Source organism: Symphalangus syndactylus, chromosome 15 (assembly GCF_028878055.3).
Source record: "Symphalangus syndactylus isolate Jambi chromosome 15, NHGRI_mSymSyn1-v2.1_pri, whole genome shotgun sequence".
NCBI classification, from domain to species: Eukaryota; Metazoa; Chordata; class Mammalia; order Primates; family Hylobatidae; genus Symphalangus; species Symphalangus syndactylus.
This window is the reverse complement of record NC_072437.2, coordinates 7,771,195-7,793,640: the sequence shown is the minus strand read 5'-3', so window position 1 is coordinate 7,793,640 and position 22,446 is coordinate 7,771,195. Positions and strand designations below refer to the sequence as shown.

General features: G+C 44.3%; 1 protein-coding gene across 4 annotated transcripts in view; it reads right to left on the bottom strand.

The window, feature by feature from the left end:
- TUBGCP3 (tubulin gamma complex component 3) overlaps nt 1-22,446 on the bottom strand; it is a 98,775-nt gene that overhangs the window by 60,834 nt on the left and 15,495 nt on the right. For 3 of the 4 annotated variants that reach the window (XM_055244072.2, XM_055244075.2, XM_063618594.1), the window contains exons 2-8: nt 18,066-18,173; nt 14,825-14,892; nt 9,463-9,540; nt 8,335-8,552; nt 6,185-6,357; nt 5,024-5,142; nt 4,210-4,335 (exon numbers count right to left, since the gene is read on the bottom strand). In XM_055244072.2, the coding sequence (XP_055100047.1) occupies nt 4,210-4,335; nt 5,024-5,142; nt 6,185-6,357; nt 8,335-8,552; nt 9,463-9,540; nt 14,825-14,892; nt 18,066-18,173 (890 nt within the window). The remainder of the gene's footprint in view (nt 1-4,209; nt 4,336-5,023; nt 5,143-6,184; nt 6,358-8,334; nt 8,553-9,462; nt 9,541-14,824; nt 14,893-18,065; nt 18,174-22,446) is intronic. The other variant, XM_055244073.2, reaches the window with a different exon arrangement.

The window sequence follows — 22,446 nt, the reverse complement described above, 5'->3', positions numbered from 1 at the left end:
TATTAGTAGTAAGAACTTTTCCACACATCTCCAATCTTAAATACTGAAAGGAGGCCAGGCGCGGTAGCTCACGCCTGTAATCTCAGCACTTTGGGAGGCCGAGGCAGGCGATCACAAGGTCAGGAGATCGAGACCATCCTGGCTAACACGGTGAGACCCCGTCTCTACTAAAAATACAAAAAATTAGCCGGGCGTAGTGGCAGGCACCTGTGGTCCCAGCTACTCGGGAGGCTGAGGCAGGAGAATGGTGTGAACCCGGGAGGTGGAGCTTGCAGTGAGCCGAGATCACACCACTGCACTCCAGCCTGGGCGACAGAGCGAGACTCTGTCTCAAAAAAAGAAAAAAAAAAAAAACTGAAAGGAGTCAGGTCAAAACAACAGGAATCAGAAGCTAGAAGAGGCACCCTCATACACCTGCATCCAGTCCTGTGGCAAGAGCCTTCAGGGATGAACTGTGGGATGTAACTCCACGATGCTTGGGGGCAGCTCTGCTTTTCAAGGAGCCTACAGCAGAAGCAGCCTGCAAGGGATAAACCTGTGTTCTCTCTCATTCAGTTTTATCCAGCAAAACTCCATCAAAAAAAAATTTTTTTTTTAAATTATTTTTCAAACTTGTTTTCTTTAAGTAAATATGTAGGTTGCATACCTTTCTGTGTATTTTTAAAATATATCAGCAGTCACCTATAGGTGTATTTTACTGCATTTATGGTTTGTGGACTAAGACGAATGTAAACATTTTCAAGTTTGAAAATGAACATAAAACATACTAATTTTGTAGACACAAAAGGACACGTCAAAAGTGAGGTGCGCAAGAAGAAAAGTCCTAGAGTCTGGAATGAGACAGACCAGGGGGTAAAAATCCAGGGCTCCCGCTGGAGGTACTGCCACGCGTCAGCCCCCGACGGTATGAACCTCTCGGCTCCATCTACATAGGGAGGAAGAAAAAATGCGGTAATGTAGGGCAAGCGCCTGGCACAGGGTGGGCACAAAGGTGCTTACTAAACCATAGGTCAGTTTTCTTAGGTAATATTTACAGAGAAAACGACATGGAATCTGCTCAGGCACAGCATCACTCTTTACCAAAACTCCATCCCAGCCCCAGGGCAGGAGGGCAGACACACAAACACATCAAAGCTTTTAAAAACCTGCTGAAATATGCGGCCAGGCACGGTGGCTCACACCTGTAATCCCAGCACTTTGGGAGGCCGAGGCGGGCAGATCATGAGGTCAGGAGATCGTAGACCATCCTGGCTAACACAGTGAAACCCTGTCTCTATTAAAAATACAAAATATTAGCCAGGCATGGTGGCCTCCAGCTACTAGGGAGGCTGAGGCAGGAGAATGGCGTGAACCTGGGAGGCGGAGCTTGCAGTGAGCCGAGATCGCGCCACTGCACTCCAGCCTGGGTGACAGAGCGAGACGACTCCATCTCAAAAAAAAAAAAAAAGAACAAAAACAAAACCTGCTGGAATAACCAAATCATTATCCATCATGTAGAATCTAAGTATTTATATACAAGTGTATGTGAGTCAGCTTCTGAGAAGTCTACAACCAGAAGAGTGGAAGTGCAGGCAGAGCGTGGCAGCGCCACATACACTCAAAGGGAAAAGGCCTGTGGTTAGCAGAGGCTGTTTCCACCTTGGTTCATTAAATGCACATGTAAGTTTCACACTTACAAAACAGTATCTTCATTCATATATGATTTTGCTCCACTTGGTATGTCTACAGCCAGGACACCTCCAAGGTTAATTGGGGGCACTGGTAATACTGACACAGGACACAAATTATGCAAGGCATAAATTAGGGCACACGGTCACCCCACTGAGAGCACACGCTGGCTCTTCAAACAAGATAAACCATCACTCCTTCAGCAACTGGATGGCACAGAGCAATGACTTCAAACAGCAGGAAATGAAAGTAGAACAGAGACAGCTTTGGAACAGAGTGACACGTCATACCCTGGTCCATACCTGCCATCTACTAGTCAGGGCATCTTGGTCAAATCAATTAAACTTGCTGAGGTTCAATTTTCACATCTGCAAAATGGGGACAATTAATGCCTGCCCTGATCATTTTAGAAGGCTGCTATGATAATCAATAAGGAGAAAGGAGATAAAAGAAGAGGCTCTAAATTCCAGTACTATAAACAGCAGTCCCCAGCCTTTTTGGCACCAGGGACTGGTTTTGTGGAAGACATTTTTTCCATGGACCAGGGTGGGATGGGGGGGCAGGGTGGTTTGGGGATAAAACTGTTCCCACCTCAGATAATCAGACATTAGATTCTCATAAGAAGCACGCAACCTAGATCCCTTGAATGCGTGGTTCACAACAGGGATCACGCTCCTATGAAACTAATGCCGTCACTGATTCGACAGGAGGCAGAGCTCAGGCAGTCATGACTGCTCGCCCTCCACTCACCTCCTGCTGTGTGGCCTAGTTCCTAACAGGCCACGAACCAGTACCGGTCCACAGCCCAGGAACTGGGGACCCCTGCTATAAAACATAATATGATACTACTATAGTGATGATCAATCCATCTCCTGGAATAAAATATCTACATAATGGTTTAGTTATCCTGTGTTGATTTTGTGTGTGTGAGTTTTGCTTCACGTCTATCAAGTTGACTAGGACCTATCAGTGACACTTGCACAAGATGCTGATATAAACCCAGACATGATAAAACACTCCCTTCGGGAAAAGGGACAGGGACTCTAAAATTACAGCTGGCTGCTGAGGGGACGGCCCATCAGTCCCACCTGCCTTGAGAAAGAGCCAGCTCACTCCTATCTCCCCTTGCAATGAGGGAGAGTGGTGGCTGGTCATCAAGCAATTCACTAGACTGGCAAACAGAACAGAAAACGGTGGTAGACTGGGAAGCAGCATCTTTATACGCATTCTCTCCCCACCTTCACAATCCTGGAGGTAATCACTACTCCACTCTATGCAGGAAGAAACTTAACGGCCATCAGAAGATAACCTGTGCAAGATGACACGACCATTAAAGGAGAAGCCCAAACTGGAACCTGGGCTGCCTCGCTTCAAAGCTCAAAGTGTGACGCCTACTCAGCAGCCACGCTGCCACAGCACACTCCTCCCCACCAGCCATGCTCCTCCCCACCAGCCACGCTCTTCCCCACCAGCCATGCTCCTACTCACCAGCCACACTGCCACACCACAGGCCTACTCACCAGCCACATTCTTACCCACCGGCCACGTTCCTACCCACCAGCCACACTGCAGCACCACACTCCTGCCCATCAGCCACGCTCCTACCCCGCAGCCACGCTCCTACTCACCAGCCACCCTCCTACCCACCAGCCACACTGCAGCACCACACTCCTGCCCATCAGCCACGCTCCTACCCACCAGCCACGCTCCTACTCACCAGCCACACTACAGCACCACACTCCTACCCACCAGCCACGCTCCTACCCTGCAGCCACGCTCCTACTCACCAGCCACCCTCCTACCCACCAGCCACACTGCCGTAAGTCCTGTGCTACGCTGGGCTTATAGTACACAGTTGTTTTGTGAATCAATAATTTTTGGAGATTTCATTGGCAGTAATTACTGCCCAATAATCAACCTATGGACAAGACCACAGGCTGCTTAGCCACGAAGAAGGGCTGGACAGTGGAGATGCCACGGCTCCTGTCAGCTGCCCCATCAGGCTCCAGCAGGAGAAGCAGCAGCAGCTCCCTCCCAACCATGCGCTGTGCCATCGGCAGTGCCCACCCAGGGCTGTCCAGACAGCCATAGCCAGGATTCCCATCTCCAGCTTCGGCAGTGTTCCCAAATCCTGCCTCACCGTGCTGCCTGGGAATCACGCAGCTGGGAGTGTCCCCTGTTGGCAGGCCCCGTCCCAGCAGGGCCCCTCCTCCACCTTCTGGAAGAGGCAGCAGCAGCTGGGCAGGGCCCCCTTCAAGTGTTTGTAATCGGGCAATGCCAGCTCCCATGGCCAGCTCTGTCTCACCATTTTCTCTGTATTTTACAGTCCTCCAGCAGTTCCTGAGCCAACCTGCTATATTCAGCGTCCTCATCAGCACCTACTGTGGTTTCTACTTTCTTGACTGGACATTGACAGTTGACTCTCAAAGTTGCTTTACTTGGAAAGAGCCTTAGGAGGAGCTATTCACAGTAAGACTTCAACTAGAGTAAGTGTTTCCCAAAGTGCGCGGCATCCCAGCATCCTAGGAACCATGAACACACCTGCCCGACAAGTCCGAATGAGCGGTCCAGGCTCCTCTGGTCCGTGTATCTTCTGATTTTATTATGCAACCATCCCAACTCAGAGAGCCTGACTGCTGTGTCTCTCAAAGACCTACTTAGATTTGCCTAAAAAGTAAATATATCAAATGTTAAACATTAAAAATCAATACTAGAGTTTTAATTAGTATTTTTCTCATGCACTTATACTTTTAATATTATAATCCTTAGGCTTCAAGATATAAAAGTTAAAACTAAGATCTCATCACTAAAGGGAAGGAAAGCGTCAAGTGACAGCATGATGGAGAGCACCTCAAAGGGCATGGTGAGCTCATTTTACACCACCCTGCAGTTGGCCAGTGTGGCAGAGAAGGTCTGTGATCTCGGTCACGCTGTGAAAGGGCTAAGAGCCACAGTGTGACCCACACCACAAGAAATGGGCATGGTAAAGGCAGGTTATGGAAAAAGGAAACAAAAGTGGGTAAAGGCCCCTGACCTGGAATCCTGCATCAATGCCAAAGGTGCCAAGGGACCTCTGTCCCCTGGGTGCCTCAGCCATCACACAGCAGGATGCAGAAATCGGCTATGGGGCAGCCCCATCAGTAGATGCGAGGGAAGGAGGCACACTACATTAATCACAAAGGGTCCCCATAACAAAAGTGAACGAGCCACAATGGACAGAAATAGAAACCAGGATTCCACAGTGCAATTTCACCTCACACCCAATTTGCAAAACCCCAGTACCACTTTATCAATCAACAGCCACGACATGTTTCTTCTTTCTGAATATTTTAACTTAGATTTTATGTTACCGTACCTTTCCTTCTACTTTGTAACAATTTTCAGTGTTGTTCATTTTGATGTTTTTGCCATCTATGCCCTGAAAGACGTACAAAATGTCCCTTACCAGAGCTGCTTCTGTAATTTCCATAGTACCTGCAAAATCATTTTTTAAAGAGGGTAATTACTAGACAATACATTTTAAGAGACAATAGATATTATGATGCAATTAGCTTCAGATTAGATATTTGCCACCCCGATGAAATTTACTAACTCAGTAAATAAGCTCAAGATGAAAAAGAGAGTATGAGGTTAGAAAGAAACAAGGTGAGTCTCAGTCTAGAGGCTGGCCTGCTGTGCCATGAACGCACAGCTGTCAAACACGACATGAGTCTGCAGCTGTGGACAGAGGCTAGACGTGGGAGCCACACACAGGGACAGGCGGAGTGGGGCAGATGGTGGAGACTGCTGCGGGAGGCTAATACTGCGCCAGGATGTCCTCCAGCTCTCAGATGCTCCTCACCTTTGCATTCTACACAAGGACAGGTACAGGTAACATCCAGAGCCATTTCAGAATCAGCAGATTATGAGCCAACAGGGAAGCCCAATCCTCTGTTTTCAGGACATTCATGTTTCAAACGCTGCTAACTGTAGTGTTCTCAAGAAAGAAACTCAAGCTTCCTTTTGGAATCTAGCAGGGCTTTAAAACCCTCCATGAGGTATTCATCTCACCATTGAGTAATTCCTCAATGACTCTCTTTGACGTGCCAGGCACTGTGCTGAGCACTGGCACCATAAGTGAAAAGACATAGCCCCTCTGCAGACTTAAGACTTTGGTGGAAGAAGGTGACTTTTACTAGGAGGCCTAACCCAGCCTTAAAGACTTTCCCAGGGAGAACAGCAGGATGAAAACAGACAGGGAGAATGTGATGAGGAACAGCAAAGACGAGAGATGTGGAGGGAGGAGGCCACATGGACAAGTAGCCAAAAAAGCAGACTGTGCTGGGAGGAAAAAGCCCAGGTGGCCTGGGGTGAAAAGCCAAACTCCCCAAAGCGCCGCAGACCAGCACGGACTCTGGACTTCATCATAAGAACAAGAAAAAAACCATTAAAAGGTTTGAGGTGGGGCTCCTGGGCCGTACAAGGCCGAATTCCAAATGTTCACAGAAAAGCTGTATAAACATAGATCCCTACTCACCACCCGTATCCCCTTCTCTCCTGGACCTTGTCATGTTGCGAGACACAGCACTGGGGACACCTTTTGAGGTAGTGGCTTGTGAAGAAGGCTGATTTGCAGTTAAAGTCCATGCAAGTCGTGACCCCAACTGCTGTCGCAGGCCATCTCCTACTCCCGAAGCTTGATGGGACTGTCTAAAAAAAGAAACACGCATTATCTTTTAATAGGCTATTCACTAAAGAGACAGAAGCGTCCCTAGAAATTTCTCTTATATTACTATCATGAATTACAAAAATTTATAAATCTGCTATAGCTGATACTATGACCTTACCCTAACCGAATATATCAATAACAGACAGTCCCAAGTCCCTTGAACTTGGCCAAGCCTCCTTGCGACCCTTGGCCTAGCGTTCGGACCCAACACAACAGTGGAAAAATCATCTTACTGCTACCTTACAATATATACTTCTTACCATTAATATCAAAATCTATTTGGCTTTTGTTTATAAACATATAACATACCTTACCCACCCCATAACCACTTTGAAATTCTCTTATTTTAACTTCAAAATCAACAACTCTCGTTCACTCCGCATGTACTGAGCAGAGGAATCGAGTCACTGTGACACTGCCCCAGGCGCCTGGCCTCACCTGTCTTCAGCCTTCAGGGTGCTCACTATGAAAAGAAACTGCAATTTTCAATTAACTGCTAACATATACAAACGTATAAAATCTAAGGCAAATGCATACTCAAGGTCAAGATGGCTTGTCAGCAATTTTGAGACTATGTCATTGTTTTTTGAAAAATGTAAGAACCTCATAGCTGATTTCTAATAGCGTCAGTTTTGACAGCTGCAACAAAAATATCACTTCCTGGGACTGCCAAACACAAAAATGAGAACCTCAGCTGCACTACAGTTTCCAGGTGCCAGAGCTTGGATTTAGTACTGGTGCAATATTGGAGGGTGGGGGGTTATCCATAATCCACTCATGAAGTAAGGAGAACAGGAAAGAACTAAAACAGTTCTTATTTTATTCCATTTTCATCAGGAAAGAAGTCAACAACATTCACTAAAACTATGTCTTTGGGCATAGTTCTAAATTTAAGAGGATGATTCTAAAAGACTTTCAGTTCGAAGTTCTCTGTACAGATTTTTAATAGGATAATAATTCAAATTCTGAGGTATAAATGAGAATGTCAATTGATTCTTTTAGCTGGAACTTAAATTCTAGATTAAATGTGTCAAGTTCTGTTTTTAAATGCTTTGCGTTTTCTTTATAGAACACTAGACCCCATTGGTAATCCATATGTATAGAACACACATTCTGTTTTCGTGTATCTTGAACATAATTGTATAAATCACAAAATGATTTATAATTCTATTACACTCACATGGAAAACACCATTTATTTGATGCTAAATCCTTGGTCACTGTTTTTCTGGAAAAATATCTACTTTATGATAATCCACTTTAATGCGATTTCCAGGAACCAACTATGGCAAAAGGCAAAGACACCTGTTTATCTACATATAGGAAGAATGTGTAATTAAAAACAAAGAAAAACAAAGTTCCATCCATGAATGACAATGGCGCCTGCTTGATTCTCAGCTGTAAATCCTGTATCTCCTGAAAACATGCTTTGACCACATACATAACACCTTCGCTGTGCATTCCTGCATTTCATCATCTTAATTCATATGCACTAAAATGTCACAATCCTTAAAGACCTCAGCACTTGAGGAAAGTTCAACCTTATTTTATTTTACTTAACAATTTACTAAAGAACCCAATGAGGAGAAAAACATACATCAATGAAGAGGCCACCATTCCCTAAGGAAAACTCTGAGCACACAGTCAGAGAGCCTCCAGGTGAAGGGCTTTGCACAGGGTACTTCAAGCTCCTTCGTGATGGGCACTTCAGTGACAGGTGAGAGCTGGCCAGAACTTTACAGCCAGCTCTGTCGATTACAAAGGGGAAAGAACTCCTACTGTAGCATAGCTCTGACGAGGAGTAACACTCGGAGATGGAGTGCATCGGACACAGTGCCCAGAACACTGTCTGGCACGTATGAGGCCCCACTGATACTGTGGGTGAACACCAATGTTTGGTTAACAGCCTGCAGGCGTCTCTAACACATAGAGAATCTGTGCACGTCGGCGTGGCCTTACCCTGGGAGGAGAGATTGTGGCGCAGGCGGGGGGCCACTGAGGGCACACAGGCCGATACTGCTGATGCCACTGCTGCCCACACTGCCGGAGCTCTGGGCTGACTGGGCACTCCGATCCTGGTAGCTCAGGGGAAGGGTCTGAGGCCTGGCATAGTAGTAAGGGGTTGAGTGGGCATCTCTTGGTAAGGCCTGAGCAAATAACGTAGCATAGCTAGAAACCTGAAAAGAGAAACACACTAAGAGCAGAGACAGGAAATTACAGAACTGTCTTCCCAAACCTAAAAAGGTCATTTATATTCAGATTTTCCTTCTACTTCTGTTACTGGATTTGGATTCCATACTTTATTAAACAATAAATTAGATGTTATGCTTTTGAAATATGCCTAAACTGATAAAGTTTTAGAAAATTTTCTGAACTCCAACAACTACTACATCATCTGATAACTAAACACTCATTCTGATCCAAGCAAACTGAAACTTAAATAATTTTTTAAAGTTAGGCATTATTAAAGAATGATTGCCCTCCATATATTCATATCTATATGGTTTACATGTATATTAATATATAATGATTGCTCAGACGAGGCCTTTAGCAATAGACAGAACTCTTTCCCCCACACGCTTCAACCTCTTTGCACTCCACGTCTCTGGTGGGGACTTTATTATACCAGACTCTGGGGCACAGAGCACCGGAATCACTCTGACATACTGCAGGGGACAGACACCGAGCCCGGTGATAACAGAGTTTCACTGGCACAAAAGTAAAGAATGCTCACAACTGAGAGCATGAAAAACTCCTAAAGCATCTTCTAGTTCATAAAGAATTACCTATCAGTGCTGATATTAGTAACTTCACAAAGTAAACATTTTGAAAACTAACCATTTATTCTCTATTTAATCACCCATTGTTATGTCTGAATAACAAAATTCTGAAAAACATTATCAGGAAACTGCACACTGACTAAAAATGTCCTTAAAAAGAAAAAGGAAAAGAAATCTCTTGACCTTCCATGACCAGACAAGCTTGTTGCTTTCCTAGCATTATTTTCTTAGCTGCAGAAGCCATTTGCTCTCGAAGTCGGCCAGGGTGTCCCGACAGACACGAAGCTGCAAAGGCAAAGCCACTTACCTTGCTTGGCTGCCTGCGTGGGTCCTCACTGAGGCTCAGCAAGAGGTAGAGTATTGACCATTTATTTTTCAAAACTCCCTGTTTGGAAAAAAGTTAATATTAAAAGAACGATTTTATACTACTCTCCAGCCTTATTTTCCTCTTTCCTGAACTATATTTCCAAACTAGAAATGCATTTTAAAATTCACATAGTAACGTCAAATCTAACAGTTCATAAGTATTTTCAATAGTGCCACCCATCCGAAGGCGGAAGCAAGTGTTCTCATGCAACCAACAACCTTGGGTCTTTCCTTCCCTTATTAACTAGCTCTAACAAGAAAAGTTTTTAAGTTACCTTATTCCTGAATAACAGTATCATCTCCCCTGAAATAATTCTTATAATGTCCCCAAAACCGTAATTATGAGACAAAGCCATCATAAAAATATGTGAATTATTTTGTCCTTTATCAACATCCCATTTAAGCCAGAAGCACAAGTTAGTCTCAGCATCAAGTGTACCTAAAGTCAAGATGTAGGTCTGGGCCGGGAACAGGGGTTCACACCTGTCATCCCAGCACTTTGGGAGGCCAAAGCAGGTGGCCCACTTGAGGTTAGGAGTTCGAGACCAGCCTGGCCAACCTGGCGAAACCCCAATCTCTACTAAAAACACAAAATTAGCCAGGTGTGGTATCATGCACCTGTAGTCCCAGCTACTCAGGAGGCTGAGACATGAGAATCGCTTGAACCTGGGAAGCGGAGGTTGCAGTGAGCGGAGATCGCACCACTGCAATCCATCCTGGGAGACAGAGCAAGACTCCGTCTCAAAAAAAAAAAAGTGGGTCTGAAGCACTTAGCTGTCAAGATAACCAACCCACAGGTTTCTATGCAAGGGTTATCATACAGATTTCATTAATTTCCAATTGTGTATCACACCAGTCTGATTTGCAAACAACAGCAGCCAAACCTCAGTATACTCTTATTCAGACAGCCTTACCTTTTGCATGCACATGTAAGTACCTTTATTTACACAACAAATTACGGGATGATTGCTTATATTATGTAAATTCTCCATTATATAAAACATTCTCTGAAAGTTTCTTTTAAAAGTAAGCTCATCCCAGGTATTTAAATTACTGTCTAACTTTAAAAAATTGGTTGGCATAGGCTTTTTCAGAAACTCAACTAATCCCCAGCCAGGGCCACAAGGATAAGAAACAGACCCAGCCCTGAGGGAGTGTGTCTCATCACAGCCAACTGACAAGTGGGCAGATGCAATGTGACAAATGGCACTTCACAGCTCACGAAACAGCTCCTGGAGGAGACTCGAGTCTCCTAGAAAGATGGACTGTGCAGAGGGAGGGACAGGAACAGTGAACACAGCAACCTGACAAAGGCCAGGAGTCAGGAGGGAAGCTGACATCGGAATGAGGCCTCCACGCTGCACCAAGAAACTTGGATTTGGAAGTAAAGACAACAGCAGGAAGCCTGCGAAAGACGTCCTGGGCAGAGGCACCATCACCGCACAAGTGACGAACTGGCTGGAGGGGACAACATGAGAGGAAGACCGCTGTCATCTGGAGGGAGATGCAAGCAGCTGAATGCAATGCAGTGAGCCGAGTGTGTGCTCAGGCATGTGTCCCTGGCGAGTCCCCTCAAGCCAGCATCAGGGGCCCGTGAGGCTCAGGCACTCAGGCCCAGGACCAAGGAGCCAAGCTGCCGCCAACCTTTAGCTCTTTCCACACATTAAATCCTGTCATCGTCACAACCACACTATGACAGGGCTTATTCTCTTCATGCCATAAATGAGAGAACAAAGGACAGCAAATCTAAATAACTCACCCAAATCACAGAGCTACATGCAGGGTTCACACCCAGGTCTGCCCAACTCCAAAAAGGACAAACGAGAGATATAGCTGGGGAGTCAAGATGACACTCAGGTTCTCGTGGGGGTCAAGATCAATGGTGCTGTCATTCATCAAAAGAGAGAACACAGAAGAAAGAGCAGGCAGCGTGCGGGTGGATGCGAATGGACGCCCAGAGGGGTGGAACAAGGCGCAACACTTCCTTCAGCTCAGAGGATGCCAAGTTGTGAGTCCCTGTGGGAGTTTCCAGGAAGTCTCTGAGTGAAATGACCAGTAGATGAAGGGAAAGACGGCAGGAAATGTTCTACCTTTGCACTAAGAAACTGCTAGGTTAAAAATCTCAGATTTTATTTTAGCAAAGATATATCTGAGGGTGAAGGGTGGAGAAATTTCAAAAATGAACAAAATTATGCATCAAAAACTTAGCAAGTGACATAAAGGAGGAGGCAGCATTTTTTAACTATAAAACACCCAGGATGTCTTCAGTCTGCTGAAGACCTTTGATACGAATGCGTGGATGGAAACAGGGAAACCACAAGAGATGGTGAGGCAGTCTGGCAACACCACCAGCCAGGTGCCACTATGGGAACACCGCCAGCCAGGACCCACTAGGGAACACCACCAGCCAGGACTCACTAGGGAACACCGCCAGCCAGGACCCACTAGGGAACATCACCAGCCAGGACCCACTAGGGAACACCACCAGCCAGGACCCACTAGGGAACACCACCAGCCAGAAGCCACTAGGGAACACCACCAGCCAGAAGCCACTAATGACCCTGAGACCAGAGGGATCAGGCTGGAGACAGCAGCTGCAGGGTCCAGGAGGGCCCAACACAGGGCAGGGCCTGCCCTCAGGAGCTGTGGGCACAGCTACGCCACTGACAAACAGCTGCCCAGCAGCAGGGGAGATGACAGTTTAGTGTCACCCCTCTCCCAACTCCGGGCTCACCCTGGAGCTTAAGCCAGCTCCAGCTGAAGCCAACCGGGAGACACACAGCGAGAGGCCAGGAGTATAATCTGCCAGGCCTAGAGAGCACAGAGTGGGCAGGAGTGGGTAGAGGAGAGATCTGGCAGAGGAAACCAGATCGTTCCCACCACTCTGGCAGTACGGATGCTTTTAACCATCCGAAACCACTTCAGACCTTCCACCTCAGACTCTGAAACTACAGGACCACAAGTTCAGATACAAAACTTCTAAAACTGTGCACAAACTGAATTGTACGTGAAGAAAGTCTTATCGGGACATGGTAAGATCTAGAGGAACACCAAATAAACATCTTTGCAAAGCAGCTGTTTACTGCTCAGCACAAGAGCTGATCTCAGCTTTCCCGGCACTGCCATACCAGAACACCCCACATGAACAGGCCACCACCTACCATGCCACCACAGCACCTGCACGCTGTTCCCTGCCCTCGAGGCCTCAGCCCTGCCCGGGGAGTCCAGCTGCACAATGTTCTAGTTCTATTCCCCTCATAAGCCACCCTCCCCCCTCGGCCTTTCCTGCTCAGCCATGCTTCAGACCCAGCTCAGGAGCACCACGGCACTCTACTCCCATCTCCACGTCAACCTGGACCCTCCTTCCACTCCGGACTCCTTCCTCTAGGTCTAACAACAACAAGAGCAAACATTCGACTGAACCTTTGACCTTTCGTCCCTATGGTCTGCACAGCACACCCACATACGGGACCCTAAGACAAGATAAAAAATTAGGATCAACAGCCTTCACACTTCTGCGGAGCCATTTTTAGCAAAATGATGGAATGGCTACTAACCTGAATCAACTATTCTACTTTGTTTAATCGTTGGTCTTATACTATTTATTTCCTAGTATTTTTCATCATGTTTCAGTCATGCAATGAAAAAGCCAAGCAAGTCAGTTTTGGGGGCGAGCCCTAGGGAGCGGGCCACTATTTAAAACATGATATTTAGGAATAAACATTCAGAGCTCCAAACAAAATTTTGGAAAACAACCATTTTAAGTCACAAAGTGTCTAAATATGGCCGGGCGCGGTGGCTCACGCCTGTAATTCCAGCACTTTGGGAGGCCGAGACAGGCAGATCACGAAGTCAGGAGATCAAGACCATCCTGGCTAACACGGTGAAACCCTGTCTCTACTAAAAATACAAAAAAAAAAAAAAAATTAGCCAGGCGTGTTGGTGGGCGCCTGTAGTCCCAGCTACTTGGGAGGCTGAGGCAGGAGAATGGCATGAACCCAGGAGGCGGAGCTTGCAGTGAGCCCACATCGCGCCACTGCACTCCAGCCTGGGGCACAGAGTGAGACTCCACCTCAAAAAAAAAAAAAAGTGTCTAAATATGTTTTCATCCAATGCTAATATTAACAAATACAACAGCTTTTACTAGATGAAATCTCCCTTTGGGGATCTTGGTAAGGCTAAGAATCTGGAGAAATATGGTATCCAATAAGCAAATCTTTTTAACATACAGTGTGTAGAAAATGGTTTTAAAAATGGAGAAAGATTTAAGAAAAGCAAATGATACAGCAGTTTGAAATAATTTGCCTGGAAATGAATGGACAGAAAAGGTTCCTATTTCTTACTCTGTAAACATTACAAAGATAATATCGCAAATATTATGGAAAAAAGCATGCTTAAAACAGTGAATCCAAGTCAAAACAATTAAGGAATCAAAATGGGCAGCAAATGAAGTAAGCTCGTTTCAAGAGCACAATATAACAGAGGAAGACTCAAAATAAAAGAGTTTAATTACTAGCAGCAGTAGGCCTGACTCAATCATTTTCACAGTGTAACACTATTTGTTGCACAAAGCACTAAACCTCTCTAGATTCACTTTCTTCTCCATAAAAGGAAAGAAAGCTGGATGAACTAAATTCCTTTATAGTCAGAAATCACAAAAATCTCACCCTATGATTCAATTAATGTATTGGTATACAGGCTGCCAAAATCTTTTATCAAAATACAAGGCTGGGCTTGGTGGCATGCACCTGTAGTCCCAGCTACTTGGGAGGCCCAGGCAGGAGGATTGCTTGAGCCCAGGAGTTCGAGACCAGCCTGGGGAACACAGCAAAGCCACATCTCAAAAGAAAAAAAAGGTTAGAAAAATCATTTATTTTCAAGTATCAATATCCAACCACATTCAAAAGCAATTTTTTCATTATTCACTATGGCAGTACAAATTATGACCCAAAGAATAAAGTTTATCAGTTAGATAAAGTTTAGCTATTATATGAAGATAAGTCAAGACTTGTACCAATGTGCTTCCTCCCAGCAGTGTAATTAAGCGACTACAACACAAACTCACAAATTCTGTTGACTTTCCCAGTGCAGCTTCATTCATCTTTATAAGCAATTTAGCATTGAATCCAGCTAAAACTTCTAATACTGAAGCTCACACAAAAAAAGCAAATGCTATCTATAATTAAAAGCAATTACCAATTATAGAAAAGTTTAATATACCACAAAAAAAATTCAAAGGTTCCTATACCACTCATCATATCCTCAACAATGAGTGCAATGACTTCCAGAATTCTGCACTGTACCTGTGAATGAAGTTTTCTGTGGAGTTCTGAAAATGCAGCAGCATCTGCTTCTCTTCGTTGTCGAATAACTGAAAAGACAGAAAGAAAATAAGCGTGGTAATTACAAACACCAAAATTCATTTTTATGATACTATTTCACCTACAATAACGTAACTCGCAAGTGATGAATTCAGAGTCAAAAGTCACTGTCAAATTACATGACGAGCAACTTTTAAGCTCTATGAATCTGATCAATTCATCTAACCTCCCTGACATTTATAGTGTATGGAAAATATTAGGCTGGGATCAAAGAGTTTATCTGAAAATTAGGTAAAGTAATAGAAATAATGGGATTACTTACAGTCCATCTATAAATATTAATAAACAGTAAGGAAAACTATGATCACTGTAACCAGTTAACAGTGGTCACCCGGAGGTAGAGATGGAAAGTGAAAATATTAGGAATCCTGAATCCAAGGGCAGTAAGTACAATATTCATGGTCATTCATTCCACTTGGAAACTACATTATCCTAAACATTTTTGTTAAGATACACAGCAGGCTGGGTACGGTGGCTCATGCCTGTAATCCCAGCACTTTTAGGAGACCGAGATGGGCAGATCACAAGGTCAAGAGATCGAGACCATCCTGGCTAATACGGTGAAACCCAGTCTCTACTACAAAATACAAAAAATTAGCTGGGTGTGGTGGCGGGCGCCTGTAGTCCCAGCCACTCGGGAGGCTGAGGCAGGTGAATGGTGTGAACCCAGGAGGCAGAGCTTGCAGTGAGCCGAGATTGCACCACTGCACTCCAGCCTGGGCAACAGAGCGAGACTCTGTCTCAAAAAAAAAAAAAGATACACAGCAATGTTTCATCTTGCTTTAGTATTAAATGTCATAATCAATTACTGTTTCAAAATAAAATTCAAAACAGCTTATTAATTTTCATCCACCAATTCATTTGATTAACAAATGTCTTTGGCTATTCCAGCTACACTTACAAATTACCTGAAAGCAGTTGCAGCGAATGAGAAGTTCATTCTATGTTCTGTTCCATGAAGGAGGAGAAGCTGCAGTTGTATTAGGTTCCCTGGGGTAAGAGAACTCACTTTGCTCACATTTACAACACTGCAAACATCACCTGTGCACAGGTGCCTCTCAAAGAAGCCGTTACACCCACTAGAAAGGTGCCACTTTCAAAGGCTAACTTATAACTTCAATACTCTCTAATGAACCTTTGTATTTATCCCATTTTAGTAGTATGACTTTATAAAAAGCTCATCAGCCAATCATATTTAGCATTAAATGTTCTAATTCGTCTGTACGAAGATAATGACTGACTTTACAGCCAACCCCACATTCTTCAGCTAAAAAAGGATCTTGGTATGAAGCACATACCAGAGATTACATAATCTAATCGTAACTATACATTCAACTCTTCCTATATGGAAAAGGAAAGCTATCTTAAAATATACTATGTAAAGTGCATTAAACAAAATGAATGCAATTAAAATTTAATATAATTTACTGTATTTACAACATATAAATAGACTCCAAATACAACCATGAAATCAAGCAAGTGATGCTCTTTCTATAGAATGAGATTGGCATTAATTCATACATGCACTACAGTCACAGCACAATAAAATAAGAATAAAAATGAACACATAGTATTTACAAATAAGTGATGTTTCTCTATTAAATTGATTCTCTATTAAATTATAACACATCTCCGGTTACAATGTACCCCACCTGCCAGTGTGGAAAATGTTGTCACACATGATCACTTTTGCAATTTGTTTCAATATAAAACATAATAGCACTTTATATTTGAGGTCGGTTATATCAAATGGAAAATTAACTTTTCTGTATTATTCCAGAGAGCAGAGCACCTGAGTCAGTCAATACACAACATGCCTTAATCTCAAAACACAACACCCACAGGAAACACAACTCTACATGGTTGCAGTTTTCTTCTTTAAAAGGAAAATCCCAGATTCCCTTGAATATCCACTGCAACAATGCAGCTGTCAGTTCTTTATGAGTTTAAACAAACTTTATTTTTAGCTACTATGACACACCTATAGTAGTATGTTTAAATATGTGTAATATGCTCACCATGAGGCCATGAAATGTAACTTTGTAAAGGAAATGGTCTGTTTATCACAGTACCTAATTGTTGGAGTCCTCAGTAATCATCTAAAATGTGTAAAATGGTTCAGGGTTCAAGAGAGAGTATAGTGTTCTTATATTGTTATAGAGACATTGAAGAAAATAAATTTTAATACGTTAACAGCAGTTTAAATACCCCATTTTTATTCCCCATCCTAAATAATACATGCATGCTCAGCAACACCAAAGCTCTGTGTTGTAACAGCAGATGGATCACTTCAGACTCCCACTGCTCATCCAGCCCTGAACAGGCAAAAGCACTATGTCTAGGTAAAGTACTCTGGGTCACATCCTCAACTCTATCCAGAACTGACTCGCCATCCAGTGCAGTCACACAGGTCTAAAATGGGACCTCCACAGACCATGGGCCAAACACAGTTCATAATGCAATAGCCAGGGGTGGAAAACTGTGCCATGCAGGACTTCTAGAAGGTGTTATTACTGAGACCCAAGGCCAAATGGACTTCCAGAAGGTGTTATTACTGAGACCCACGGCCAAATGGACTTCCGGAAGGTGTTATCACTAAGACCCATGGCCAACATCTACTCCACTTGGACAGTTTAACAGGGAGGCCTCAGCAGGGAAATGCACTGACCTTCACGCAGGCCTCTTCTCTAGGCCAACTGAAAAGCACCACTGGGTTTGGCTTATACAGCCCAGAGAACTGTAAGGATGGAGAGCTGGCCACCTGGAAAAACCACCTTTCAAACAGGACAGCTCACGTGTGGCGGCTCATTACTCAGAGCCAAGCTTCCCCCTCAGACTCTCCAGAGGTGAAGCGGGGTGGCAGAGCCCTGCCAGGGATAATCAGATAACCTACTCACCAACCAAAAGCTAACAAATGGAAAGCTTTCTTCTCTAAGGTGCCAGGATTTGCAAAAGCTTTATGCACCATCCCAGAATTAAACATCCTTAAGTATTATGTTTTAATAGTTCTGACTCTACAACAGAATTGACTTGTCCTTATTTTGTACCAATATTAAAATGTGCTTGGGAACTACATACACACCTACACACATGCATACATACATCTGCTTAAGCTCTGACAAGTTTAAGAATCCAATACATGACATTTAAGAAAAATACGTACGCTCTTTCTTGATTTTTTCAGCTACTAGAAACTCATCTCTTTCAACAGTTGGGGCGAAGTTGCTGCCAATCACCCGCACAGCATATTGGAACTGCTGGGCTACATCAGCTGAAAGGCAAACAAAAGGATGTGGATTGTTATCAACCAGGCTAAGTTCTGGTCACCTGAAGCTTCCAGTTCAAGACAGTGAACTAGTAATAACATCTATCTTCCACCTCCCCAAGGTCTTAACTGAGAGGACAGAAAAGCTATTAAGAAATCAAAACAGAATGAATAAATGAAATAAGAGTTCAATAAAATAAGAATGAGAACAGTAACACACCAGAAAGTCTCAAAAATCCTAGATGACGAAAAACAAACTGGCTCAGTAATCACGAAAGGAAAAGGAACAGAAAGGGTCACATCCCAACACATGAACAAGAGGAGGAGGCTGGGTCAAGAGAGCCTCTGAGAAGCTCCCAGGTGAACAAACACAAAAAGCCAGAAGTAGTTCACTCAACAGTCAAAATAGACAGTCAATTTGCATTTGCACCTCTAGATGAAGATGACAGCTTAAACACATGTGCCTCTACTCCCTTCAAAAACACCATAAAATTGATAAAGGAGTTTTTAAAACTAAAAGCATAAACCAACAAGGACAAAGAAAACAAGGCAGAAAGGAATCAGAGAGAAGTGAAAAAATGTGAGAAGCTGGACTGCAGATGCATGTGTGGTAACTGATTCAAGAGCACAATGAAACCTGAACACTAAATGTCCATCAGGTTAAGAATGGGGAGAGGGGAGTGGGAGGAACAAATGTCAAGAAGAAATACAGTTCCCACTGCAGAGCCCAGGCAGGCTCAGGAAAGGAAGGAACTGGATACTCTTGGGATGCAGAAGCAAGCAGGGCTGAGGGGGGAGACCTGGCTGCAAGTTTGGATGGAAACAGACTCCTGGGTCCTCCACCCAATCCCACGCTGCCAGACAACCACCGAGACCCGCCCAGCAAGCCTGGTCTGGAAGGACACTATGGTGGCCCCGGTCACTGAGTAAAGGTAACAGACAACTCAGGGACCCCCAGTCCTTCCCAGAACTCCAGGATGCACAATTTGTCTATGGGAAAACTGATCAGCCCAAGAGAAAAGAGAGACAGATGGTGATGAGTGGGGATCCCCAACAAGCACACAGGTCTTTGTCAAATTCAGACAGACCACAGAGATAGTGCAGATCTGGTTCCAATCACCATATTAAAGAAAATATCACAAGTGAGTCACATGAAACTTTTCGTTTTCCCAGTGCATATAAAAGTTAGGCTTAATATACTGGTCTATGAAGTGTGGAACAGCATTATGTCTAAAAAGAAAAAAATATATACACACCTTAATTCAAAAATACTTTATTGCTAAAAAATGCTAACAATCATCTGAGCCTTCAGCAAGTCGAAATCTTTTTGCTGGTGGAGGGTCTCACCTTGATGCTGACGACGACTGACTGACAGGGTAGTGGTTGCTGAAGGCTGTGGCAATTTCTTAAAACAAGACAACAATGAAGTTTACCACATCGATTGACCCTTCCTTTCATGAAAGATTTCTCTGTAGCATGTGATGTTGTTTGATAGCATTTTACCCACAGTAGAACTTCTTTTGAAACAGAAGCCAATCCTCTCAAACCCTGCCACTGTTTTATCAACTAAGTTTATGTAATATTCTAAATTCTTTGTTGTCATTTCAACAGTGTTCACAGCACTTCAGCAGGAGTAGATTCCATCTCAAGAAACCATTTTCTCTGCTCATCGACAAGAAGCAACTCCTCATCCCTTCACATTTTATCATGAGATTGTGGCAGTTCAGTCACCTCTTCAAGATCCTCTTCTACTTCTCTTGCTATTGCCACCACATCTGCAGTTCCTTCCTCCACTGAAGGCTTGAACCCTCAAAGTCATCCATGATGGCTGGAATCACTTTCTTCCAAACTCCTGTTTGCTGACAATTTGACCTCCTCCCATGAATCACAAATGATCTTAATGGCATCTAGAATGATGAATCCTTTCCAGAAGGTTTTCAATTTACTTTGCCCAGATCCATCAGAGGAATCACTATCTATGGCAACTATAGCCTTATAAAATGTGTTTCTTAAGTGATAAGATTTGAAAGTTGAAATTACTCTTTGGTCCATGTTCTGCAGAACAGATGCATGTTAGCAGGCATGAAAACAACTCCAGGTGCATTCTCATCGAGCAGTAAGGAATCTTTTTCTGAGCAGCAGACCTTACTAGTAGGCTTAAAATATTCAGTAAACCATGCTATAAAAAGATGTGCTGTCATCTAGGCTTTGTCATTTCATTTCTAGAGCACAGGAAGAGTAGATTTAGCATAACTCCTAAGGGCCCCAGGATTTTTGGAATGGTCAATGAGCACTGGCTTGCCGGGCGCGGTGGCTCACGCCTGTAATCCCAGCACTTTGGGAGGCCGAGGCGGGAGGATCACGAGGTCAGGAGATCAAGACCATCCGGGCTAACACGGTGAAACCCTGTCTCTACCAAAAACACAAAAAATTAGCCAGGCATGGTGGCGGGCGCCTGTAGTCCCAGCTACTCAGGAGGCTGAGGCAAGAGAATGGCGTGAACCCAGGAGGCGGAGCTTGCAGTGAGCCGAGATCGCGCCACTGCACTCCAGCCTGGGAGACAGAGCGAGGCTCCGTCTCAAAAAAAATAAATAAATAAATGAGCACTGGCTTCAACAACTTCAGTCACCTGCTGCATTAGCCCCAGACAAGAGTCGGCTTGTTCTTTGTAGCTCTGAAGGAAGGCACTAACTTCTCCTCTCTAGGAATGGAAGTCCTAGATGGCATCTTATTCCAATAGAAGGGTGTTTCACCTACACTGAAAATCTATTGTTCATATAGCCACCTTCCCCAATGATCTCAGCTAGATCTGGATGACTTGCTGCAGCTTCTCCATCAGCACGTGCTGCTTCACCTTGCACTTTTATGTTAATGGAGATGGCTTCTTTCCTTCAATCTCATGAACTAAAAACCCCTGCTAGCTTCTAACTTTTCTTCTGCAGCTTCCTCACCTCTCAGCCTTCACAGAGTTAAGGTCTTGCTCAAGATTAGGTTTTGGCTTACAGGAATGCTGTGGCTGGTTTGATCTCCTATCCAGACCACTCAAATTTTCTCCATATTAGCAACAAGGCTGTTTCAATTTATTACCCCTGTGTTCACTGGAGCAGCACTTGTAACTTCCTTCAAGAACTTTTCCTATTCAATCACAACTTCACTAACCAGCATAGGAGGCCTAGCTTCTCACGTATCTCAGCTTTTGACATGCCCTCCTCACTAAGCTTAACCGTTTCTAGCTTTTGATTTAAAGTGAGAGGCATGTGACTCTTCATTTCACTTGAACACTAATTTCTTTTATTATTTCTTCTAAAAAACAAAAAGCAGGCTACATGTGCAGAATGTGCAGGTCTGTTACACGGGTACACGTGTGGCAGGTCTGTTACACGGGTACACGTGTGGCAGGTCTGTTACACGGGTACACGTGTGGCAGGTCTGTTACACGGGTACACGTGTGGCAGGTCTGTTACACGGGTACACGTGTGGCAGGTCTGTTACACGGGTACACGTGTGGCAGGTCTGTTACACGGGTACACGTGTGGCAGGTCTGTTACATGGGTACACGTGTGGCAGGTCTGTTACATGCGTACACGTGTGCCGTGCTAGTTTGCGGCACCTAGTGAGCCGTCCTCTAAGTTCCCGCCCCTCACCCCCCACCCTCCAGCAGGCCCTGGTGTATGTTGTTCCCCTCTCTGTGTCCATGTGTTCTCACTGTTCAACTCCCACTTACAAGTGAGAACGTCGTGTTTGGTTTTCTGTTGATCACTAATTTCACTTAAACAGTAAGAGGTCACTGTAAGGCTATTAACTGGCCTAATTTCAATATTGTTGTGACTCAGGAAATAGGGAGGCCTGAGGAGACAGGGCGAGACAGGGAACGGCTGGTCGGCAGAGTAGTCAGAACATACACAACACTTTTTGATTAAGTTTGTGCACTTCATGGCACCCCAAAACAATTACAATGGCAGCATCAAAGATCACAAGTTACACATCAACATAACAGATATAATAATCATGAAAAAGTCTGAAATACTGTGAGAATTTCTAAATATGACACAGAGATACAAAGTGAGCACATGCTGTTGGAAAAATGGTACCTAAAGACTTGCCCAACGCAGGCCGGGCGCGGTGGCTCACGCTTGTAATCCCAGCACTTTGGGAGGCCGAGGCGGGTGGATCACGAGGTCAGCAGATCAAGACCACGGTGAAACCCCGTCTCTACTAAAAATACAAAAAATTAGCCGGGCGTGGTGGCGGGCGCCTGTAGTCCCAGCTACTCGGAGAG